Below are 20,272 nucleotides of genomic sequence, written 5' to 3'. Positions count from 1 at the left end.
CTCAACACGGGTGTACTGAACAGCAGGCCTCTCTCACCAGCACGGGTGTGATGAACAGCAGGCCCCAAAACAGCAGGCCTCTCTCACCAGCACGGGTGTGATGAAAAGCAGGCCTCTCTCACCAGCACGAGTGTGTTGAACAGCAAGCCCCTCTCAAGACAAAACAAGACAAAACTGGACAAAACAGGGCGCACCAACCGGCCGAGGCTGCCATCATCGGCGCCATCTTGTATCGTAATGGTGATGCTGCTGCTCAATGCTGCGTCTACAATTAATATTCTTGCTGATGTTAATGTTTTTGATGTTACTACTGCTCCCACTTACAGCTGATGCCATGCAGGCCTCTTGGTAGGCTGTCACCAACACTTGCTTCAATAGTCTTTGAAAGCCGACATGGGTTTTCTTTGACTTGGGTGTGATGATATGTTTGCGTGAGGTGCGGTAATGTGGTGGTTAGAGCACCATATAACGAACATGGTGAGCCAAGTTCGATTCCCATTCATGGCCAACGTCAGTGGCAAATATCTGAACCAGTTCTGGGCCTCCCCTAGGTTGACTCGGCCATAAATTAGTATCTGGAGTATTGTGTTAAACATCACCACTGTGGGGAGACAAAGGCGGCCGGGCGTGGTGCTAGGCTCAGCAGCCGTGTGTGTGTATGTGCCCTGTTAGCCTTCATATGTACTCGCTAATAGCACTTGCCCCAATAGTTTGGTGAGGCTATAGGTTAGTCTTTGTTTTGTGTGTGTGTGCTGGCACTCAGCTCCATCCTCATGTGGGACGTGCGTCCGGGCAGAGCAGCTCCAGCCGGGCCCGGCGACAAGAAACGCTCAGAGCATCGACAGATCGACGATCCCAGCGGGGTCCCCACCACCTTCAAACACCTGAACCTCACCTGGAGACCTCTCCTTAAGGTCACCCAACTCCCAAAGGGGTGCCTCGGGAGGTCCCTGGGAGAGGGCCTTACCCTAACACTCATGCATGTGCGGAATGTGTGTGTGTTCGTCCCAACTGTGCAAACTTCGCATGATGGACAGCACAGGTGGTGCATCTGCCAGTCATCTTAGTTCACTTTTAACACATGATTATGTCCCGTGAACTCCTTCCAGTAAGCCTTCGATACTTCACATTACATCAAAGTGCACCTATTCTGGCACAAATGCAGTGTTGATGTCACCACCACTTAGTCGCACATGCTGGTTCTTGTTGATTGCACAGTATTACTGGACAATTTCTGCAAGAATTGTATTTGTGTTCCATAATTCCACCGTCGGCAATTCTTTCCAGAAATCGTGACTCTTCTGAGAGTGATTCCCATATTAACATCTCCATTAGCTGTTATGATATTCTGACGGGGTTACTGTGCCGTCTAATGGCAGTTAAAGGAATCGCTGCTAGAACCCAGGACCCATCCAGGAATTGTCTCATGAATACAGGGTACTCGGATCCAGTTGACAGGAGCTTTCTAAAAAACAAGTCTTGAGACTCGGTGAGGATTTCCTGGGTAAACAAGCGCAATCCTATTCATTTGAATGGGGATTCCTGCATCTCTATCGTCCGAAGAATTCCAATTTATTTCAATACAGATTATTGGATTACCATTAAAATAAATGTAATTCCATTGCATGACCATTTTACAGCCAAGGGATTGTCCATGGATCCCCATTGATTTAAATGTGTGTGTGTTATGTATGTATGCTCTGTGAATTGTGTGTTGTCTATAAACGTGTGTGTATGGTATGTCTACATCAAGGGTGGCCAACTTGTAAGAGACCAAGAGCCAAAAAGTACCTATGAGTTCTGCAAAGAACCAAGTGTATATATAAGTATGTATATATTACTCTTTGGTTCTTTCGGTAAAGTCACGTAGGTATAAAATAAAAGAAATCACGACGTTTCGGGCTCAACACAAGCGTCCATCATCAGGTGGGAAAGCATGGTTCTTTGCAGAAAGCTTTCCCACCTGATGATGGACGCTTGTGTTGCGCCCGAAACGTCGTGATTTCTTTTATTTTATACCTACGTGACTTTCCCGAAAGAACCAAAGAGTATGGATTCCTGCAGTCACGAAAGCTTCAAATCAAGATTATGTATATTTTGACAGTTTTCGGCATAGCACAGGAGACATTCATTATGCTTTGCTACCGTGATCATACGTTCTATGTTATGCCCCTTCGATAGAGCCACATGTGGTGGATTAAATAGCCGCATGCAGCTTGGGAGACGCCAGTTGGCCATCGCTGGTCAACATGCTACGTACTGTGTATGTGCTGTGTATGTGATGCGTGTGCTGTGCATTACGCGCTGTGTGAGCTGTACACTGTGACATGCTGCTGTGTATGCTGCTGTGTATGCTGATGTGTATGCTGCTTGTGTTGTGCTGTACTATTCTGCCTACAGGTGACCCTGCCGAGGCTGGAGTTGGGTGGGGAGTACAACCCCGTGTGCTGCAGCCTGCAGGAACGCAGCCTCCCAGAGCCCTCCCACGGTCAGTCCTATTACTAGCCCTTACCCTATAACTCTGACCCTATAACTAGCCCTTACCCTATAACTAGCCCTGACCCTATAACTAGCTCTGACCCTATCACTATCCCTCACCCTATCTCTATCCCTGACCCTATCACTATCCCTGACCCTATCACTAGCCCTTACCCTATAACTAGCCGTGACCCTATAACTAGCTCTTACCCTATCACTAGCCCTTACCCTATAACTAGCCCTGATACTAACACTAGCCCTTACCCTATAACTAGCTCTGACCCTATCACTATCCCTCACCCTATCTCTATCCCTGACCCTATCACTAGCCCTTACCCTATAACTAGCCGTGACCCTATAACTAGCCCTTACCCTATAACTAGCTCTTACCCTATAACTAGCGCTTACCCTATCACTAGCCCTTACCTTATAACTAGCCCTGATACCAACACTAGCCCTTACCCTATAACTATCCCTCACCCTATCTCTATCCCTGACCCTATCACTATCCCTGACCCTATCACTATCCCTTACCCTATAACTAGCTCTGACCCTATCACTATCCCTGACCCTATCTCTATCCCTGACCCTATCACTATCCCTGACCCTATCACTAGCCCTTACCCTATCACTAGCCCTTACCCTATCACTATCTCTGACCCTATCACTTTCCCTGACCCTATCTCTATCCCTTACCCTATCACTATCTCTGACCCTATCACTCTCCCTGACCCTATCACTAGCCCTTACCCTATCACTATCCCTGACCCTATCACTATCCCTGACCATATCTCTGACCCTATCACTCTCCCTGACCCTATCACTATCCCTGACCCTATCACTATCCCTGACCATATCTCTGACCCTATCACTCTCCCTGACCCTATCACTATACCTGACCCTATCACTAGCCCTGATACTAACACTAGCCCTGACCCTTTTATGTCTGACCCAAACACTAGCCCTGACCTTATCACTAATCCCTGACACTATATCCCTGACCCTATCACAATCCCTGATGATATCACTAGTCTTGTTACTATATAGCATTGTGACGTACTGTATGTTAAAACAATGTCATGACTGAAAGTTGTAGACAGGTCTTCATCTATCAGTGCATTTATAAAGGGATCTACATTACATTAAAATCATATGTATTATCTATCATTCTCATTATATTAGCTTTTATTCGTTTTAAATGACATCACCTAGGTTACACCTCTGTTTTAATTTAAACCGATATATTCTTACGTTGGTCATTCATGTATATACTTCGTTTTTGTAAAGTGCTCTAAAATGCCAGAATTGTTTGTTGATGCAAATTACGCTAGATAAATGAAGCCTGATTGATTGATAACCACAAGCCCTTAACCCCCTTACCCCGACCCAGAGCGGGGAGGTGTGGGGACCCAGCGAGGGGACGTCCCTGGGTATGGGGCGATCCACAGAGTGGCCTCCGCCAAGCAACCACAAGCCCTGGACGCAGTCAGCACGCGTCTGATAGTGGGCACGCAGGCACGCTGCCTATATGCAACATACATACGCTGCCTACACGGCACAATCACACGCTGCCTACACGCCACATTCACACGCTGCCTACAAGCCACATTCACACGCTGCCAACACGCCACATTCACACGCTGCTTACACGCCACATTCACACGCTGCCTACAAGCCACATTCACACGCTGCTTACACGCCACATTCACACGCTGCCTACACGCCACATTCACACGCTGCCTACACGCCACATTCACACGCTGCTTACACGCCACATTCACACGCTGCTTACACGCCACATTCACACGCTGCTTACAAGCCACATTCACACGCTGCCTACACGCCACATTCACACGCTGCTTACAAGCCACATTCACACGCTGCTTACATGCCACATTCACACGCTGCCTACACGCCACATTCACACGCTGCCTACACGCCACATTCACACGCTGCTTACACGCCACATTCACACGCTGCCTACACGCCACATTCACACGCTGCTTACACGCCACATTCACACGCTGCCTACACGCCACATTCACACGCTGCTTACATGCCACATTCACACGCTGCTTACATGCCACATTCACACGCTGCTTACACGCCACATTCACACGCTGCCTACACGCCACAATCACACGCTGCCTACACGCCACAATCACACGCTGCTTACACGCCACATTCACACGCTGCCTACACGCCACATTCACACGCTGCTTACACGCCACATTCACACGCTGCTTACATGCCACATTCACACGCTGCTTACACGCCACATTCACACGCTGCTTACAAGCCACATTCACACGCTGCCTACACGCCACATTCACACGCTGCTTACAAGCCACATTCACACGCTGCTTACATGCCACATTCACACGCTGCTTACACGCCACATTCACACGCTGCTTACAAGCCACATTCACACGCTGCTTACATGCCACATTCACACGCTGCTTACACGCCACATTCACACGCTGCTTACACGCCACATTCACACGCTGCTTACACGCCACATTCACACGCTGCTTACACGCCACATTCACACGCTGCTTACACGCCACATTCACACGCTGCCTACAAGCCACATTCACACGCTGCTTACATGCCACATTCACACGCTGCTTACACGCCACATTCACACGCTGCCTACACGCCACATTCACACGCTGCTTACATGCCACATTCACACGCTGCCTACACGCCACATTCACACGCTGCTTACACGCCACATTCACACGCTGCCTACACGCCACATTCACACGCTGCTTACACGCCACATTCACACGCTGCCTACACACCACATTCACACGCTGCCTACACGCCACATTCACACGCTGCTTACATGCCACATTCACACGCTGCTTACATGCCACATTCACACGCTGCCTACACGCCACATTCACACGCTGCTTACACGCCACATTCACACGCTGCCTACACGCCACATTCACACGCTGCTTACACGCCACATTCACACGCTGCCTACACACCACATTCACACGCTGCCTACACGCCACATTCACACGCTGCTTACACGCCACATTCACACGCTGCCTACACGCCACATTCACACGCTGCTTACACGCCACATTCACACGCTGCCTACACGCCACATTCACACGCTGCTTACACGCCACATTCACACGCTGCCTACACGCCACATTCACACGCTGCTTACACGCCACATTCACACGCTGCCTACACGCCACATTCACACGCTGCCTACACGCCACATTCACACGCTGCTTACATGCCACATTCACACGCTGCACACACAAGCATGTGTGTGCAGCAAGCAGTGTTGCAGTGGTTAATGTACTGAGCTACAAATCCAGCGCCCCAAGTTGGATTCCCAGCCGCAGATAACATCGGGGGTGAGGGATATCTGAAACCTGTTTGTGGCCTCCGCGGGGTCGACTCAGCCTTAAATGAGTGCCCCGTGCAGTGTATAAACATTGGCACTGGGGGAGACGAACGGCAGCTGTGTATGAAGCTGGCCACACCAGTCCCTTGTGTGCCATGCCGGCCTCAATAGATGTTCACAAAAAAGTACTTGCCCCAACAGTCTATATATAGGTTACATGGTGCGATATTTTTCTTTGTTCCCGTGTGTCTATGCTCCTAGGATGGGGAGCTGGTCTGCACTGACTGGCGCCCAGAGAAGGACAATGACTCTGGCAAGCTCTCCAGTAAGTGCTGCTGGTACTGGTTGTGGTGCTGATAACAATGGCGGTAAGCAGTGGTAGTAATGGTGGCTGAGATGGTGGTGATCATGGTGGTAGTGCTGGTAGCATTGGTGGTATAAGTCGTGGTGGGAATGGTGATTATAGCGGTGGCGTCCTTTCCCAAAGTGCCCATATCCCCATGGCTCCAACCTTGGCATTGTGACTTTGACCTGGACTCTTTGCTCTCTGACCTTGACCCCGGGCCACAGGCACGAAGCCCCTGGCCGTGAGTGTGGTGCACGCGGGGCCAGTGCACACAGTGCAAGCGTCACCACTGCTGCCGAGCGTGCTGCTCACAGCCGATGACGACTCCTTCGCTTTGTGGAAGGAGGGCGGCACGGTGAGCGGAGGATGTGATGGCGGAGATGGTGATGATGTTGGTGGCAGTCGTGCTCGTGATAATGGTGATGATGATGTTGGTGATGGCACCTCCGATTAGCATGGTTGGCAATATACTGTGCGAAAGAAGTTCAACATGCATACATGCTGGTGGTTGTGGTGATGAAAGTGTTGGATGTGGTGCTGCTATTGCAGATGCTGTTTGATAGTACCAATGCTGCTAATACTGTTTGTATTTTGTTTCTGCTATTGCTTATGGTGTTTGTAGTGGTGCTACTGCTGCTGCTCTTAGTGCTGCATCAGCTTGCACTTCAGATTTTTCCCTCTGGCCGTGAGTGCAGGGAGAACCCCCTCTACTGCTACTGCTGCACGCTGGCGGTGGAATTACTGCCGCCACCGCCAACACCGCTGCTGGAGCCGCCAATGCTGGCCCTGGGGGCGGGGCACGCCGGGGCTACACGGCCGGGTGCTGGTCCCCGTCCCGCGCCGCCCTCGTGTTCCTAGCACGAGCCGACGGTGCACTGGAGACGTGGGACCTCCTGGACCGCACACATGCGCCGCTCCACACGCAGGCAGTGTCACCGGCCAGCCTCACGTTCATCACCCCGCGGGCACTCGCACGTACGCACGGGGCGGACACAGAAGACGACACTCACACATACACAACGGGGAGACAGGAGGAGACACATGCACCGCTGCACTCGCAGGTGGTGCCACCGATCAGCACCACGTCCATCGCCCCGCAAACACTCACATACGGGGAGTCAGTTGAATATGGAGACAGGTGGAGACAAAGGGGGATTTGGGGCCACGTATGCATGTATGTTGAGCTTCTTTCGCACCGCATGTAGCCAACCGTACTAATAGAAGGTGCCACATGCAACCCCTGCACGCGCAGGCAGTGCTGTGGTGATGTGTTTTTAGTCGTTGATGTGAGCAATTATTGTCTGTGACAATTGTGTTTCAGTTGTATGTTTCAATTGTTGTTGATGTTAGCAGTTGTTAGTAATCGATATTTTCGTAGTTGTTGATGTTGTTGCCTTTGTGCCATAGAGCGTCAGCAGCTGCTGGCCGTGGGCGACGAGCTGGGCACCCTGCACATACTGGAGGTGCCACGTGCCCTACGGCACGGTGCCGCCTCTGAGGTGACAGCAGCGCCATCAGCAGCAGTACCACCAGCATTAACACCAACAGCTGTACTAACACTAGCACTCATATTAAAATTAACACGAGCATCAACGCCATGACAAGCACAGGCATTAATGTCAACACAAGCTGTAGCCCCGACATTAACCCTATGACCAACGTGAATGCTTAGCACCTTCAAAATCACCAGCACCATTGCCAGCAGCACTATTAAAGCACAATGCAAACATCGGTGTAAGCAACACCATTAACCAGTGATAACGTTAACCAGAGCAGCAGCACGAATACCAATTTCTAACAATAGCACGAGCACCATCCCCGAGCACGAACGCAGCACCAGCTCTCTCCCCTGCCAGGTCTCCGCCATGCTTGCCTACCTGGATCGCGAGCGGGAGCGGTTGGAGTTCACTCTGCAGCGCCAACAGCAGCGGGAACGCGAGAAGCAGCAGCAAAAAGCGGAGCAGCAGCAGCAGGGACAACGGAGACAACAGAAGGGACAGGGCGAAAACAAGCAGCAGGTGAGAGAGACAGGGCGAGGGTGAGGGAGATGGTTGGAGGGCCCATCTTTGTGTAGCTTTGTGTCTATATGTGTCATCCAAGTGAGATTTGGCACGGTACATAAAATACAGGACTAATTACTGGGAATAAAGATATATTACCCATCTGTTGGTCAGACAGGACAAATGGTCAGCATGAGGGTAAAAGAACGCCAAAATATTAAAACACTTACAAACAACTGTTGGCAGTTGCAGAACCCACGTGCCAAAAAGGGCACTCAATGTTGATGATGTTGAGGCTTTGTGCAAAACTAGTTACTACTGGCCAAGACTAATTAGAAAGTGTTGAAATTGAGAGAAATGAAAATTATTTTAACCGTTCTTATAGCTGCCGACTTATTGCTGCTTGGAAGCGTATTATCAAGTAACACATTCCTGCGGAGGGAGATGGTAGGAGCGTTGGGTTGCTCCATCAGTGGATAGGGTCAACGGCACGTGGTGTATTCCGCAAACATGTCCGACTGTGAGGGCGGGCACAAACCGGCGTGAAGGGTGGGGACCGAGTGGGGACCTGGGATGGTGGAGAGAAAAAAAAAGCTGTTCCTAAAAAAAAGAGTACAATACCTACGAATTGGCGGCTTATAATGTAGAGATTGAGAGCAGCCGCATACTCCAAACGCATGTTGTTGATTCTCCACGTGGAGGGAAAAATGTCGTGAAGATGGCCGGACGTGGTTGGTAGCCACCCACCCTCTCGTGTGTGCCGTGGCCGCCTTCCCCACCCAGCCCCACCCCTTTCCACCCAGCCCCACCCCTCCTATTTTTGGTTGCACGACGGACGGACACAATAATCCCCTGTGGGCTGGTGGAACCAGGAGGTTCCTACCAGTAATATACTGTTTAATTGCATACCTATACAGGTCACCATACGTCAATGGTGATTAACTGTGAGCAGCCACTAACAGGTATTGTGATTTTTGGGCCCAAAAACGTCAGAATGTATATACATATGTACATTATGCATGTTGATTAACTGTGAATAACCCAACCAATAATAGATTTACATTTTAATTTATATAAATCCCACCCCACCCTCTCTGGTCTTCGCACCTGTTTGGCTCACAACTAACAACATCACTTTTATCCCTCTATTCATGACCGAAACAGGATTTCTCCACAATTCTGGCTGTCGGCTTATGAGTCTGGTTGTAATTCCTGGCGAAAGGTCATACTCAAATTGTAAATGTTGTGGGTTTACTCTCCAACACACCGGTGTGCTGAACTAGTAACTATGTGCCATGTTTTATTTAGGTGAAAACCCTGACGAATTGGCTGTTGGGTAGTGGCAGGTTTAACGACACATTTATATTTACACGATCTAACCCTAAAAACCTCTGTTATGGACCCATGTGTCTATATGGGTGTATCGTTACGTGAAGAAGGGCTGTATGTACCTGTGTCTATTATAGGGCATGTGTCTGTGTATGTTAACGATAGTAGGTGTTGGTGTATATCCGGTGCAAATGCGCGGGTAGTGCTCGTTATTAATAAAGACTAACATGTACCGCACCTCCGCTTAGCACACGGTTGGCTACATAGGGTGTGAAAGAAGTTAAACATACATAACTAGCCTTTTGCCCGTCCAAAGACGGGCGTATTGCAGTAAATCTTAAACTTGCAAGCGAAAATCAGACCGTGACGTGATATTCATTGCATCAATTCGTGTGCAATTTGTAAGGGCGTGGTAACACAGACCTGTTTCATTTTAAGGTTATAATCCCTTGTTCATCATGACGTCCTTTTTACTTCTATGTCTCAACAACAGCGTCACGGAGATGGCGTGACGTGAGGGTTCTGCCTTTGTAGTGAGGGTTGTCAGTTGACGCCGAGGGGGGGAGGCGGCGCCTCGCCCCCCCCATGTGGAGTGACGTCAGCCGCTAATTATTATGAATGGGGAGGGGAGGGGGGTGTCCATTTGTAGGACGTCACCTTATAATGATTATTAATGAGGGGGGCTGGTCGACGTGGAGTGACGTCACTTTTTCATGATTATTAGTGGGGGGGAGTACTCCATATTAAATGACGTCACCCGCTCATGATTATGAGGGGTGGAGGTGTGTCCATTTGGAGGACGTCACCTGCTCATGAATATTAATTAGGGGGCTGGTCGATGTGGAGTGACGTCACGAGCGTACAGGACAGTCATTCCTGGGCGATTATAGTAGGTACTAGCTTTTTTGCCCGTCTAAGGACAGGTGTATATTGCAGTAAATCTGAAATATGCAATAGAAAAATTGTTCAGCTCATGATTATTAATGAGGGGGGGGGTTGCCCCATGTGGAGTGACGTCACACGCTAATGGTTATTGGGGAGGGGTGTGGTATGTGAAGTGACGCCACCCGCTCATGATTATTAATGAGGGGTGCGGCATGTGGAGTGCGCGACCTTCTTGTGCGTCAGTGTAAATTTCCAGGCGGGCATATTAATGAAGGGGGGGGGGTTCCTCTTTTACAGTGACGTTACACACGGATCTCGCACTGTGCTGCGTAGATCTATTTTTTACCGTCACTTTCTGTAAAGAAACGTCATATTTGAAGCGATTTCGCTTCAAATGTGTAAAAATCCACCCACTTATGAATATTAATGAGGGGGTGGGCCTCATGTGGAGTGACGTGACACAGGACAGATTTTTCTGGGTGATTATAGTAGGTAATGCGTTTATGAATGTTACGTATTTTTATTTGATTAAAATTACTCAAATGTTAATTGTTCTTTTCATTAAATGTTTAAAAGTCTTACAATGTAAGTTTTAATGATCAGATAATGCCATGAATATCCAAAATTAGGCCTAAAACATATATAAATTCTGAATAAAAATATATTCTAATTCCATCTCTTTGATGCATGTATTGTGTACGTGTTTATGTCTGTATCTGTATGGATATATATATGTGAGGTGCAGGTGGGGCATGGTGATGTAGTGGTTAGTGCACTACCTTACAAACACGAGCGATCCGAGTTCATTTTCCACTGGTGACCAACATCAGTGGCGAATATCTGAACAGGTCCTAATCCCTCCCTGTATTATTCACCCAGTGTGGTGTGTAAACATCATCACTGGGGAGGCAAAGGTGGCCAAACGTGTAATTTAACACAACACCCCCATGTTGGCTTTCAACGGTGATCGCTAACAGCAGGTGCCCCAAGAAACTACTACGTAGGCTACACAGGCGAACTTTGTATTTGTGATGTGCAGGTGGCTACGGAGGCGAGCGAGCTGGAGCAACAGCAGCAGGATGAACTGGAGCGACGCGAGTACGATGAGTTCCTGGAGCTGGAGAAACTCCTCCTCTCACAGCTCAACCTCGAGTCAAGGCTTCAGGAGGCATAAAGACAACACCATCACCATCAGAATAAACAACATCGCAATCAACGCTATTACTACCATCCCCCCACCCAACACAGTTCCAGACAGCATTGAGAAGAGGCTTGCATCACCACGATCATATTATCTATATTATTATTATACAAACACATACACAGACGCACCCCTGCATAAAATACACACTGGTAGCTACTAAGAAAACAAATAAAGATCCCCCCCCCCCCCCCCCCCCCAAATAGTCTGAACAGATGTTTGATTCAAGTGCTGTAAGCGAGCACCTTGAAGACTAGCACGGCACATGAGGGGATGGGTGGCCAGCACCACTCCCTAGTGACGATGTTTACACTCTGCACCAGGTACTCATTTGAGGCCGAGTCGACCTCGGGGAGGCCCAGGACAGGTTCAAATAATCGTCACTGGTGTTAGCTGAGCGGGAATGGCACTCGGGTCACCGGGTTCGTAGGACAGCGCAATAACCACGATACTACCGCTCCCCACTTAGACACACATACTAAGACACATCATAGGAATGCACTACATACATCAATGTACACAAAAGTGTTTCCGTAAATAAATGTACGTTCAGTATTTGGTCAGGTGCCCCACACTTTCACAATACGCGGTAAACCTCATTGGTGATCATCCCTCTTTAATGAACACAATCGCAGGCCATGATGTGAGTGAGTGGGAGACAATAAACCCAACCAGATACAGGTGAGCAGTTAAGGTGGTTCAGGACGGAGGTCACAGCGGATTCGGGTGAGAGATCATGGACGGGAGGGAGGGGGGGCAGGTCATGTGAGGTCACAGTTGGTCATGGTAAGAGGCCATGGTGGATTTGCAAGTCATGACCTCAATCCAGTCATTCCCACTCAGTACCAGTCACCAGCACTCATCCCCGCTTAGCTCCATGTATCCTGCAAAAATCAATCTCCCTATTCCCACATCTTTTCTCTCCAGCCAACCCCTCTCCTCTCCCCACACCTCCCTTCTCCTACCCATTCACCTTCTCTTCCCATTCATCCCCTTTACATTTTATCCGAGCTCACTCATCACCCTACCCCAAGGGATTTCAAACTTCAGTCATTACAACCAACCAGTTCATCTTTGTACAATGTTGTCTGTTCAAACAAACCAAGTCTTTACATGCCGTTGGATGCTGTGCCTAATTTCAATCGGCACTCTACCCGATGGAGAATTTTGGTAAATGTGGAAAGGGAGATCGGCCCTCTATGTTTATCAATATTTACCGCTCAAATGCAAATCATTACACACTACACACACCTCATGATTGGTGAAAGCTCAACACGTCGTAAAGAGTGCTTAAGTTTCATCAACACTCCACGTAATTTTGCAGCAGATTGGTAAATGTGAAAAGGCGAATTGTTGTTCAGTTGCAAAAATTAAACTTTGGAAAAGAAAAACGCCATACTCCCCCCACTGCTTTCGAGGCACCGCCCATCTCCACTCACCTGCTATCATGGGCGTCAATAAGCATCGAGGGGCCTATTGTGTGCTCCACACGACGCAGAGAGCACTTTGAATCAGTGCTCTCTACATCACGGAGAAGTTTGGTACATGTGGAAACGCAGACTGGGGTTGGATAAAAAGTACTGAACTTTGGGAAACCCAACCCACACTGCCCTCCCCCAATCCTCCCCGCCTGCGCATCAGCGAGTATCAAGGGCCCTGTCGCGCGCCACCACGGCATCGTCAAATCGGATCATGAGGGTCGTGCCCTTGTGCCAGTGGGCGGTGACGCGCGCGGGGAACCCGGCATGAGCCAGCGCCGCCTCCACCACGCCGGCCGTGAACGACGCACAGTTCAGCGAGCTGTTGTCACGCGGCACCGAGATGAAGGTGTTGATGAGCGGCTCGCGCTCGATGATGTAGTACGTCTTCACATCGTCGTTTGCCTGCTCCAGCTTGTCGGCTTCCTTGCCGAAGAGAGCCTTCCACAGGTTCACCTGCGGGGGCAGTCGAGGGAAAAGAGGTCATAAGTAGGGTCATGGGGAGACATTTGTAAGCAAGGTCGGGGATGCGCAGGACGTGTTACTGTGCAACGATTTGGATGCGCGTTATTACTTGCAAGTTCAAATTCTGCTAGGGGGTTCACTCAGCCCATTATCATCAATAGCAGTGTCACTGGTGGAAATGTTAATAGTGGCAGTGTCAAAAGTTGAAGTGTCAATGGCAGTCATGCTGGTGGCAGTATCAATGGTGCTGGTGTCCACCTTAATGAAGAGCAGGGCCCCCAGGAGCCTCGTGTCCCTGCGTCCTGGCCGCTCCCTCAGCACCAGTGTGTCCAGCGATCGCGCACCCACGTGACGGCCCAGCTCACTCAGCCTCGCCTGCACCGCAATCAGGTGGCACGTGACAATGCAGTCATCGTAATCATGTGACAAGGTTATGTGATAGTGAAGCACACAGGCATGGAACAATCACATAACACTGCCGTGTGATATAGTCAAGAGCCATGTTATACAATCATATGGGTTTCTCAAATATGTGCCAGTCCATAGCATCACCTGTACCACACAATCATGTGACGTGGTTATCGTCATGTAGAGGTCACAGTCATGTGACATTCCATTGGACCACATGACACAAGAGATCCCAGTTTTGTGCATTCATCTCTTTCTTGTAACCTCAGCCCAACTGGGTTCAGGCCAGGATTAGAGGTTAAAGTTAATATTTAAGGGTTAAAGTCAAGGAGAGGGTTAAAATCATGGCTATGGTCAGGGTTCGGTTAAGAGTAAAAATTTGGGTCAGGGATCAGGTTATCGTTGGATTAGAATTTATAATGGTTAGAGTTATTGTTATGTCTTTGGGGTTAGGGTAACGTTGATGTTTGGAGTGATGGTTACAGAGTAATGAGTAAAGAGCAAAGGTGAGGGTTGCTGAGGGTATCAGTTGTCAGGTCACATCTGTTAAAGTTAGGACGAAGGTTAGGTAGCCATAGGGATGATTCATGCTACTCTGTTTTCTAAAGGAAACTAACGTCTGTACAGGCATGTGATGATGTGACAATACTGACTGGTGTGTCAGCAAATGTATGTATATATATATGCATGTGTACAAGTGTGTGGATGTTGGAAGGTGTCAGTATGGTAATGTATATAGGCATGTGTACAGGTGTGTATATATTTGCGGGATATGATAGTTCTGTTTGGTGTATTAGTGCAGTGAGGTGCATAGAGATATGTGTATTTGTGGGATGGTGCTGGTTGGTGAGTTTATATATTGAGGGTGTGGAGAGTGAGTGTAGAGTTGACTTAGTGCTGGTTGGTGAGTAGTCCAGCATGGTGAGTGTACGGGTGAGCTGGTGTTGGCTGGTGAGTAGTCCAGCAAGGTGAGTGTATGGGTGAGTTGGTGCTGGCTGGTGAGTAGTCCAGCAAGGTGAGTGTACGGGTGAGCTGGTGTTGGCTGGTGAGTTAGTGCAGCAAGGTGAGTGTAAGTGTGAGAGTTGGTGTTGGCTGGTGAGTTAGTGCAGCAAGGTGAGTATAGGGGTGAGAGTTGGTGCTGGCTGGTGAGTGTAAGAGTGAGAGTTGGTGCAGCAAGGTGAGTGTAAGAGTGAGAGTTGGTGCAGCAAGGTGAGTGTGAGAGTGAGAGTTGGTGCAGCAAGGTGAGTGTAAGAGTGAGAGTTGGTGCAGCAAGGTGAGTGTGAGAGTGAGAGTTGGTGCAGCAAGGTGAGTGTGAGAGTTGGTGCAGCAAGGTGAGTGTAAGAGTGAGAGTTAGTGCAGCAAGGTGAGTGTGAGAGTGAGAGTGCAGCAAGGTGAGTGTAAGAGTTGGTGCAGCAAGGTGAGTGTAAGAGTGAGAGTGCAGCAAGGTGAGTGTGAGAGTGAGAGTTTGTGCAGCAAGGTGAGTGTAAGAGTGAGAGTTGGTGCAGCAAGGTGAGTGTGAGAGTGAGAGTTGGTGCAGCAAGGTGAGTGTAAGAGTGAGAGTTGGTGCAGCAAAGTGAGTGTGAGAGTGAGAGTTGGTGCAGCAAGGTGAGTGTGAGAGTTTGTGCAGCAAGGTGAGTGTAAGAGTGAGAGTGCAGCAAGGTGAGTGTAAGAGTGAGAGTTGTGCAGCAAGGTGAGTGTAAGAGTGAGAGTTGGTGCAGCAAGGTGAGTGTGAGAGTGAGAGTGCAGCAAGGTGAGTGTGAGAGTGAGAGTTGGTGCAGCAAGGTGAGTGTAAGTGCAGCAAGGTGAGTGTGAGAGTGAGAGTTAGTGCAGCAAGGTGAGTGTGAGAGTGAGAGTTAGTGCAGCAAGGTGAGTGTGAGAGTGAGAGTTAGTGCAGCAAGGTGAGTGTAAGAGTGAGAGTGCAGCAAGGTGAGTGTAAGTGCAGCAAGGTGAGTGTGAGAGTTTTTGCAGCAAGGTGAGTGTAAGAGTTCGTGCAGCAAGGTGAGTGTAAGAGTGAGAGTGCAGGAAGGTGAGTGTAAGAGTGAGAGTGCAGCAAGGTGAGTATAGGGGTGAGAGTTGGTGCTGGCTGGTGAGTGTAAGAGTGTGAGAGTGAGAGTTGGTGCAGCAAGGTGAGTGTAAGAGTGAGAGTTTGTGCAGCAAGGTGAGTGTGAGAGTGAGAGTTGGTGCAGCAAGGTGAGTGTGAGAGTTGGTGCAGCAAGGTGAGTGTAAGAGTGAGAGTTAGTGCAGCAAGGTGAGTGTGAGAGTGAGAGTGCAGCAAGGTGAGTGTAATAGTTGGTGCAGCAAGGTGAGTGTAAGAGTGAGAGTGCAGCAAGGTGAGTGTGAGAGTGAGAGTTTGTGCAGCAAGGTGAGTGTAAGAGTGAGAGTTGGTGCAGCAAGGTGAGTGTGAGAGTTGGTGCAGCAAGGTGAGTGTAAGAGTGAGAGTTGGTGCAGCAAGGTGAGAGTGAGAGTTGGTGCAGCAAGGTGAGTGTGAGAGTTTGTGCAACAAGGTGAGTGTAAGAGTGAGAGTGCAGCAAGGTGAGTGTAAGAGTGAGAGTTGTGCAGCAAGGTGAGTGTAAGAGTGAGAGTTTGTGCAGCAAGGTGAGTGTGAGAGTGAGAGTGCAGCAAGGTGAGTGTAAGTGCAGCAAGGTGAGTGTAAGTGCAGCAAGGTGAGTGTAAGTGCAGCAAGGCGAGTGTAAGAGTGAGAGTTGTGCAGCAAGGTGAGTGTGAGAGTGAGAATGCAGCAAGGTGAGTGTGAGAGTGAGAGTTGGTGCAGCAAGGTGAGTGTAAGTGCAGCAAGGTGAGTGTAAGAGTGAGAGTTTGTGCAGCAAGGCGAGTGTAAGAGTGAGAGTTGGTGCAGCAAGGTGAGTGTGAGAGTGAGAGTTGGTGCAGCAAGGTGAGTGTAAGAGTGTGAGTTTGTGCAGCAAGGTGAGTGTGAGAGTGAGAGTTGGTGCAGCAAGGTGAGTGTAAGAGTGAGAGTTGTGCAGCAAGGTGAGAGTGAGAGTTAGTGCAGCAAGGTGAGAGTGAGCGTTTGTGCAGCAGGGTGAGAGTGAGAGTTAGTGCAGCAAGGTGAGTGTGAGAGTGAGAGTTTGTGCAGCAAGGTGAGAGTGATAGTTAGTGCAGCAAGGTGAGTGTAAGAGTGAGAGTTGGTGCAGCAAGGTGAGTGTAAGAGTGAGAGTTGGTGCAGCAAGGTGAGTGTAAGAGTGAGAGTTGGTGCAGCAAGGTGAGTGTAAGAGTGAGAGTGCAGCAAGGTGAGTGTAAGAGTGAGAGTTAGTGCAGCAAGGTGAGTGTAAGAGTGAGAGTTAGTGCAGCAAGGCGAGTGTAAGAGTGAGAGTTGTGCAGCAAGGTGAGTGTAAGAGTGAGAGTTATTGCAGCAAGGTGAGTGTAAGAGTGAGAGTTAGTGCAGCAAGGTGAGTGTGAGAGTTGTGCAGCAAGGTGAGTGTGAGAGTTGGTGCAGCAAGGTGAGTGTAAGAGTGAGAGTTAGTGCAGCAAGGCGAGTGTAAGAGTGAGAGTTAGTGCAGCAAGGTGAGTGTAAGAGTGAGAGTGCAGCAAGGTGAGTGTAAGAGTGAGAGTTGTGCAGCAAGGTGAGTGTGAGAGTTGGTGCAGCAAGGTGAGTGTAAGAGTGAGAGTTAGTGCAGCAAGGCGAGTGTAAGAGTGAGAGTTAGTGCAGCAAGGTGAGTGTAAGAGTGAGAGTGCAGCAAGGTGAGTGTAAGAGTGAGAGTTGTGCAGCAAGGTGAGTGTAAGAGTGAGAGTTGGTGCAGCAAGGTGAGTGTGAGTGTTAGTGCAGCAAGGTGAGTGTGAGGGTGAGAGTGCAGCAAGGTGAGTGTAAGAGTGAGAGTTAGTGCAGCAAGGTGAGTGTAAGAGTGAGAGTTAGTGCAGCAAGGCGAGTGTAAGAGTGAGAGTTGTGCAGCAAGGTGAGTGTAAGAGTGAGAGTTAGTGCAGCAAGGTGAGTGTAAGAGTGAGAGTTAGTGCAGCAAGGTGAGTGTGAGAGTTGTGCAGCAAGGTGAGTGTGAGAGTTGGTGCAGCAAGGTGAGTGTAAGAGTGAGTGTTAGTGCAGCAAGGCGAGTGTAAGAGTGAGAGTTAGTGCAGCAGGGTGAGTGTAAGAGTGAGAGTGCAGCAAGGTGAGTGTAAGAGTGAGAGTTGTGCAGCAAGGTGAGTGTGAGAGTTTGTGCAGCAAGGTGAGTGTAAGAGTGAGAGTTAGTGCAGCAAGGCGAGTGTAAGAGTGAGAGTTAGTGCAGCAAGGTGAGTGTAAGAGTGAGAGTGCAGCAAGGTGAGTGTAAGAGTGAGAGTTGTGCAGCAAGGTGAGTGTAAGAGTGAGAGTTTGTGCAGCAAGGTGAGTGTGAGTGTTAGTGCAGCAAGGTGAGTGTAAGAGTGAGAGTGCAGCTAGGTGAGTGTGAGAGTTTGTGCAGCAAGGTGAGTGTGAGAGTGAGAGTGTGTGCAGCAAGGTGAGTGTGAGAGTTAGTGCAGCAAGGTGAGTGTGAGAGTTAGTGCAGCAAGGTGAGTGTGAGAGTGAGAGTTAGTGCAGCAAGGTGAGTGTGAGAGTGAGAGTTAGTGCAGCAAGGTGAGTGTAAGAGTGAGAGTGCAGCAAGGTGAGTGTAAGTGCAGCAAGGTGAGTGTGAGAGTTTTTGCAGCAAGGTGAGTGTAAGAGTTCGTGCAGCAAGGTGAGTGTAAGAGTGAGAGTGCAGGAAGGTGAGTGTAAGAGTGAGAGTTAGTGCAGCAAGGTGAGTGTGAGAGTTAGTGCAGCAAGGTGAGTGTGAGAGTTAGTGCAGCAAGGTGAGTGTGAGAGTTGGTGCTGGCTGCTGAGCGAGTCCACGTGTCGCACATCACCTGCAGTTCACTGACGGAATAGACCCGCGCCTGGCTGTACTGCACCATCTCTGAGAAGAGGAGAGCGAAGGCGCTGAGGGCTACCTCGGAGCGACCGCGACCCAAACTCCGCTCCAGCAGACTCGACTTGCCCTTCGTGAAGCGGCTCTCCATGGTCATTGTGCTTCAACAAACAACAACAACAACAGCTCAAACGGCACCAACCATAGCTGAAACAAATAATAAAATGGCAGTAAGTATAGTAGCGACAACTACAGCTAACGAGCACAGATAGGGGGCCGCTGCAGGACTTACTGCAGCAGCAAAGGCAAATACACGAAGCTACATCGGCTGTAGCTACAACAGTTACCAACAATGGCTCGGGCGACAACAGCTATCATAATCATAGAAGTAACCACAGCAATTTTAGCAGCAACTCTAGAAGAAATATCTGCAGCAACAACTACAATAGCTTAAGCTACCAACAGCTCGAGCAGCAACCATAGCAACAAAACTATAGCAGCGACGACTGCAGCAACAGCAACAACTGCAGCCGCTGCTGTAACTCCGATAGCGACAATAGCAGCAGGGGGAGCAGCAGCAGCTCCACCTCACCTCGTGTGAGCTGCTGCTGCTGCTGCTGCCTCTTGCCGGCGTCCTTACAGCTGCCTTGGCTGCTGCTTCTTGTTTCCTTGGCGTCTCTCGTGGTGCTCTTCCTGCTGCTTGTTCAGCTGTTCCTTCCTGCTGCTTGTTCAGCTGTTGCTTCCTGTTGCTTCCTGCTGCTGCTGCTGTTGATGATGATGATGTTGATCCTTCTATCGCTTCAGATGCCGGTTATCCTCTTGCTGATGCCGATTCCGGTTCTGGTGCTGTTGCAGATGTCTTCCCTCCCTACCGCTCTGTCTGCTACTCCCCCTGCTTCTCTCCCTGCTTCTCTCCCACTGCTGCTTCTCTCTCTCTGCTTCTCTCCCTGCCGCTCTCTCTCCCCACTGCTTCTCTCTCACTGCTTCTCTCTCACTGCTTCTCTCTCACTGCTTCTCTCCCTCTGCTTCTCTCCCACTGCTTCTCCCTCTCTGCTTCTCTCTCTGCTTCTCCCCCACTGCTTCTCTCTCTCTCTGCTTCTCTCCCTCTCTGCTTCTCTCTCTCTCACTGCTTCTCTCTCCCTGCTTCTCTCTCACTGCTTCTCTCTCACTGCTTCTCTCTCACTGCTTCTCTCTCACTGCTTCTCTCTCCCCACTGCTTCTCTCCCACTGCTTCTCTCTCCCCACTGCTTCTCTCTCTCTGCTTCTCTCTCTCACTGCTTCTCTCCCACTGCTTCTCTCTCACTGCTTCTCTCTCACTGCTTCTCTCCCACTGCTTCTCTCTCACTGCTTCTCTCCCACTGCTTCTCTCTCTCCCACTGCTTCTCTCTCTCCCACTGCTTCTCTCTCACTGCTTCTCTCTCTCTGCTTCTCTCTCCCCACTGCTTCTCTCTCTCCCACTGCTTCTCTCTCACTGCTTCTCTCTCTCCCA

The 20,272-nt window shown here is 49.6% G+C and overlaps 2 protein-coding genes across 2 annotated transcripts in view; one reads left to right on the top strand and one right to left on the bottom strand.

Moving 5' to 3' along the window:
• DNAI3 (dynein axonemal intermediate chain 3) overlaps positions 1-12,964 on the top strand; it is a 27,664-nt gene extending 14,700 nt beyond the window's left edge. Inside the window, exons 15-23 of the mRNA XM_032956667.2 lie at positions 764-914; positions 2,401-2,488; positions 3,869-3,993; positions 6,110-6,173; positions 6,419-6,549; positions 6,890-7,169; positions 7,602-7,693; positions 8,051-8,212; positions 11,448-12,964. Of these exons, the coding sequence (XP_032812558.1) occupies positions 764-914; positions 2,401-2,488; positions 3,869-3,993; positions 6,110-6,173; positions 6,419-6,549; positions 6,890-7,169; positions 7,602-7,693; positions 8,051-8,212; positions 11,448-11,582 (1,228 nt within the window). The 3' untranslated portion in view covers positions 11,583-12,964. The remainder of the gene's footprint in view (positions 1-763; positions 915-2,400; positions 2,489-3,868; positions 3,994-6,109; positions 6,174-6,418; positions 6,550-6,889; positions 7,170-7,601; positions 7,694-8,050; positions 8,213-11,447) is intronic.
• TRAPPC5 (trafficking protein particle complex subunit 5) lies at positions 12,209-20,272 on the bottom strand. Its single transcript, XM_032957072.2, has 4 exons — positions 19,376-20,272; positions 18,782-18,944; positions 13,811-13,927; positions 12,209-13,543 (listed from the first exon to the last, which is right to left on the bottom strand). Exons 2-4 carry the CDS (start codon positions 18,938-18,940, stop codon positions 13,247-13,249), a joined length of 573 nt encoding a protein of 190 aa, XP_032812963.1. The 5' UTR covers positions 18,941-18,944; positions 19,376-20,272; the 3' UTR covers positions 12,209-13,246.

Source organism: Petromyzon marinus, chromosome 1, assembly GCF_048934315.1.
Source record: "Petromyzon marinus isolate PM22_M1 ecotype Great Lakes invasive population chromosome 1, UKy_Petmar_22M1.pri1.0, whole genome shotgun sequence".
Lineage (NCBI taxonomy): Eukaryota > Metazoa > Chordata > Hyperoartia > Petromyzontiformes > Petromyzontidae > Petromyzon > Petromyzon marinus.
This window is presented reverse-complemented; position numbering and strand designations above follow the sequence as displayed.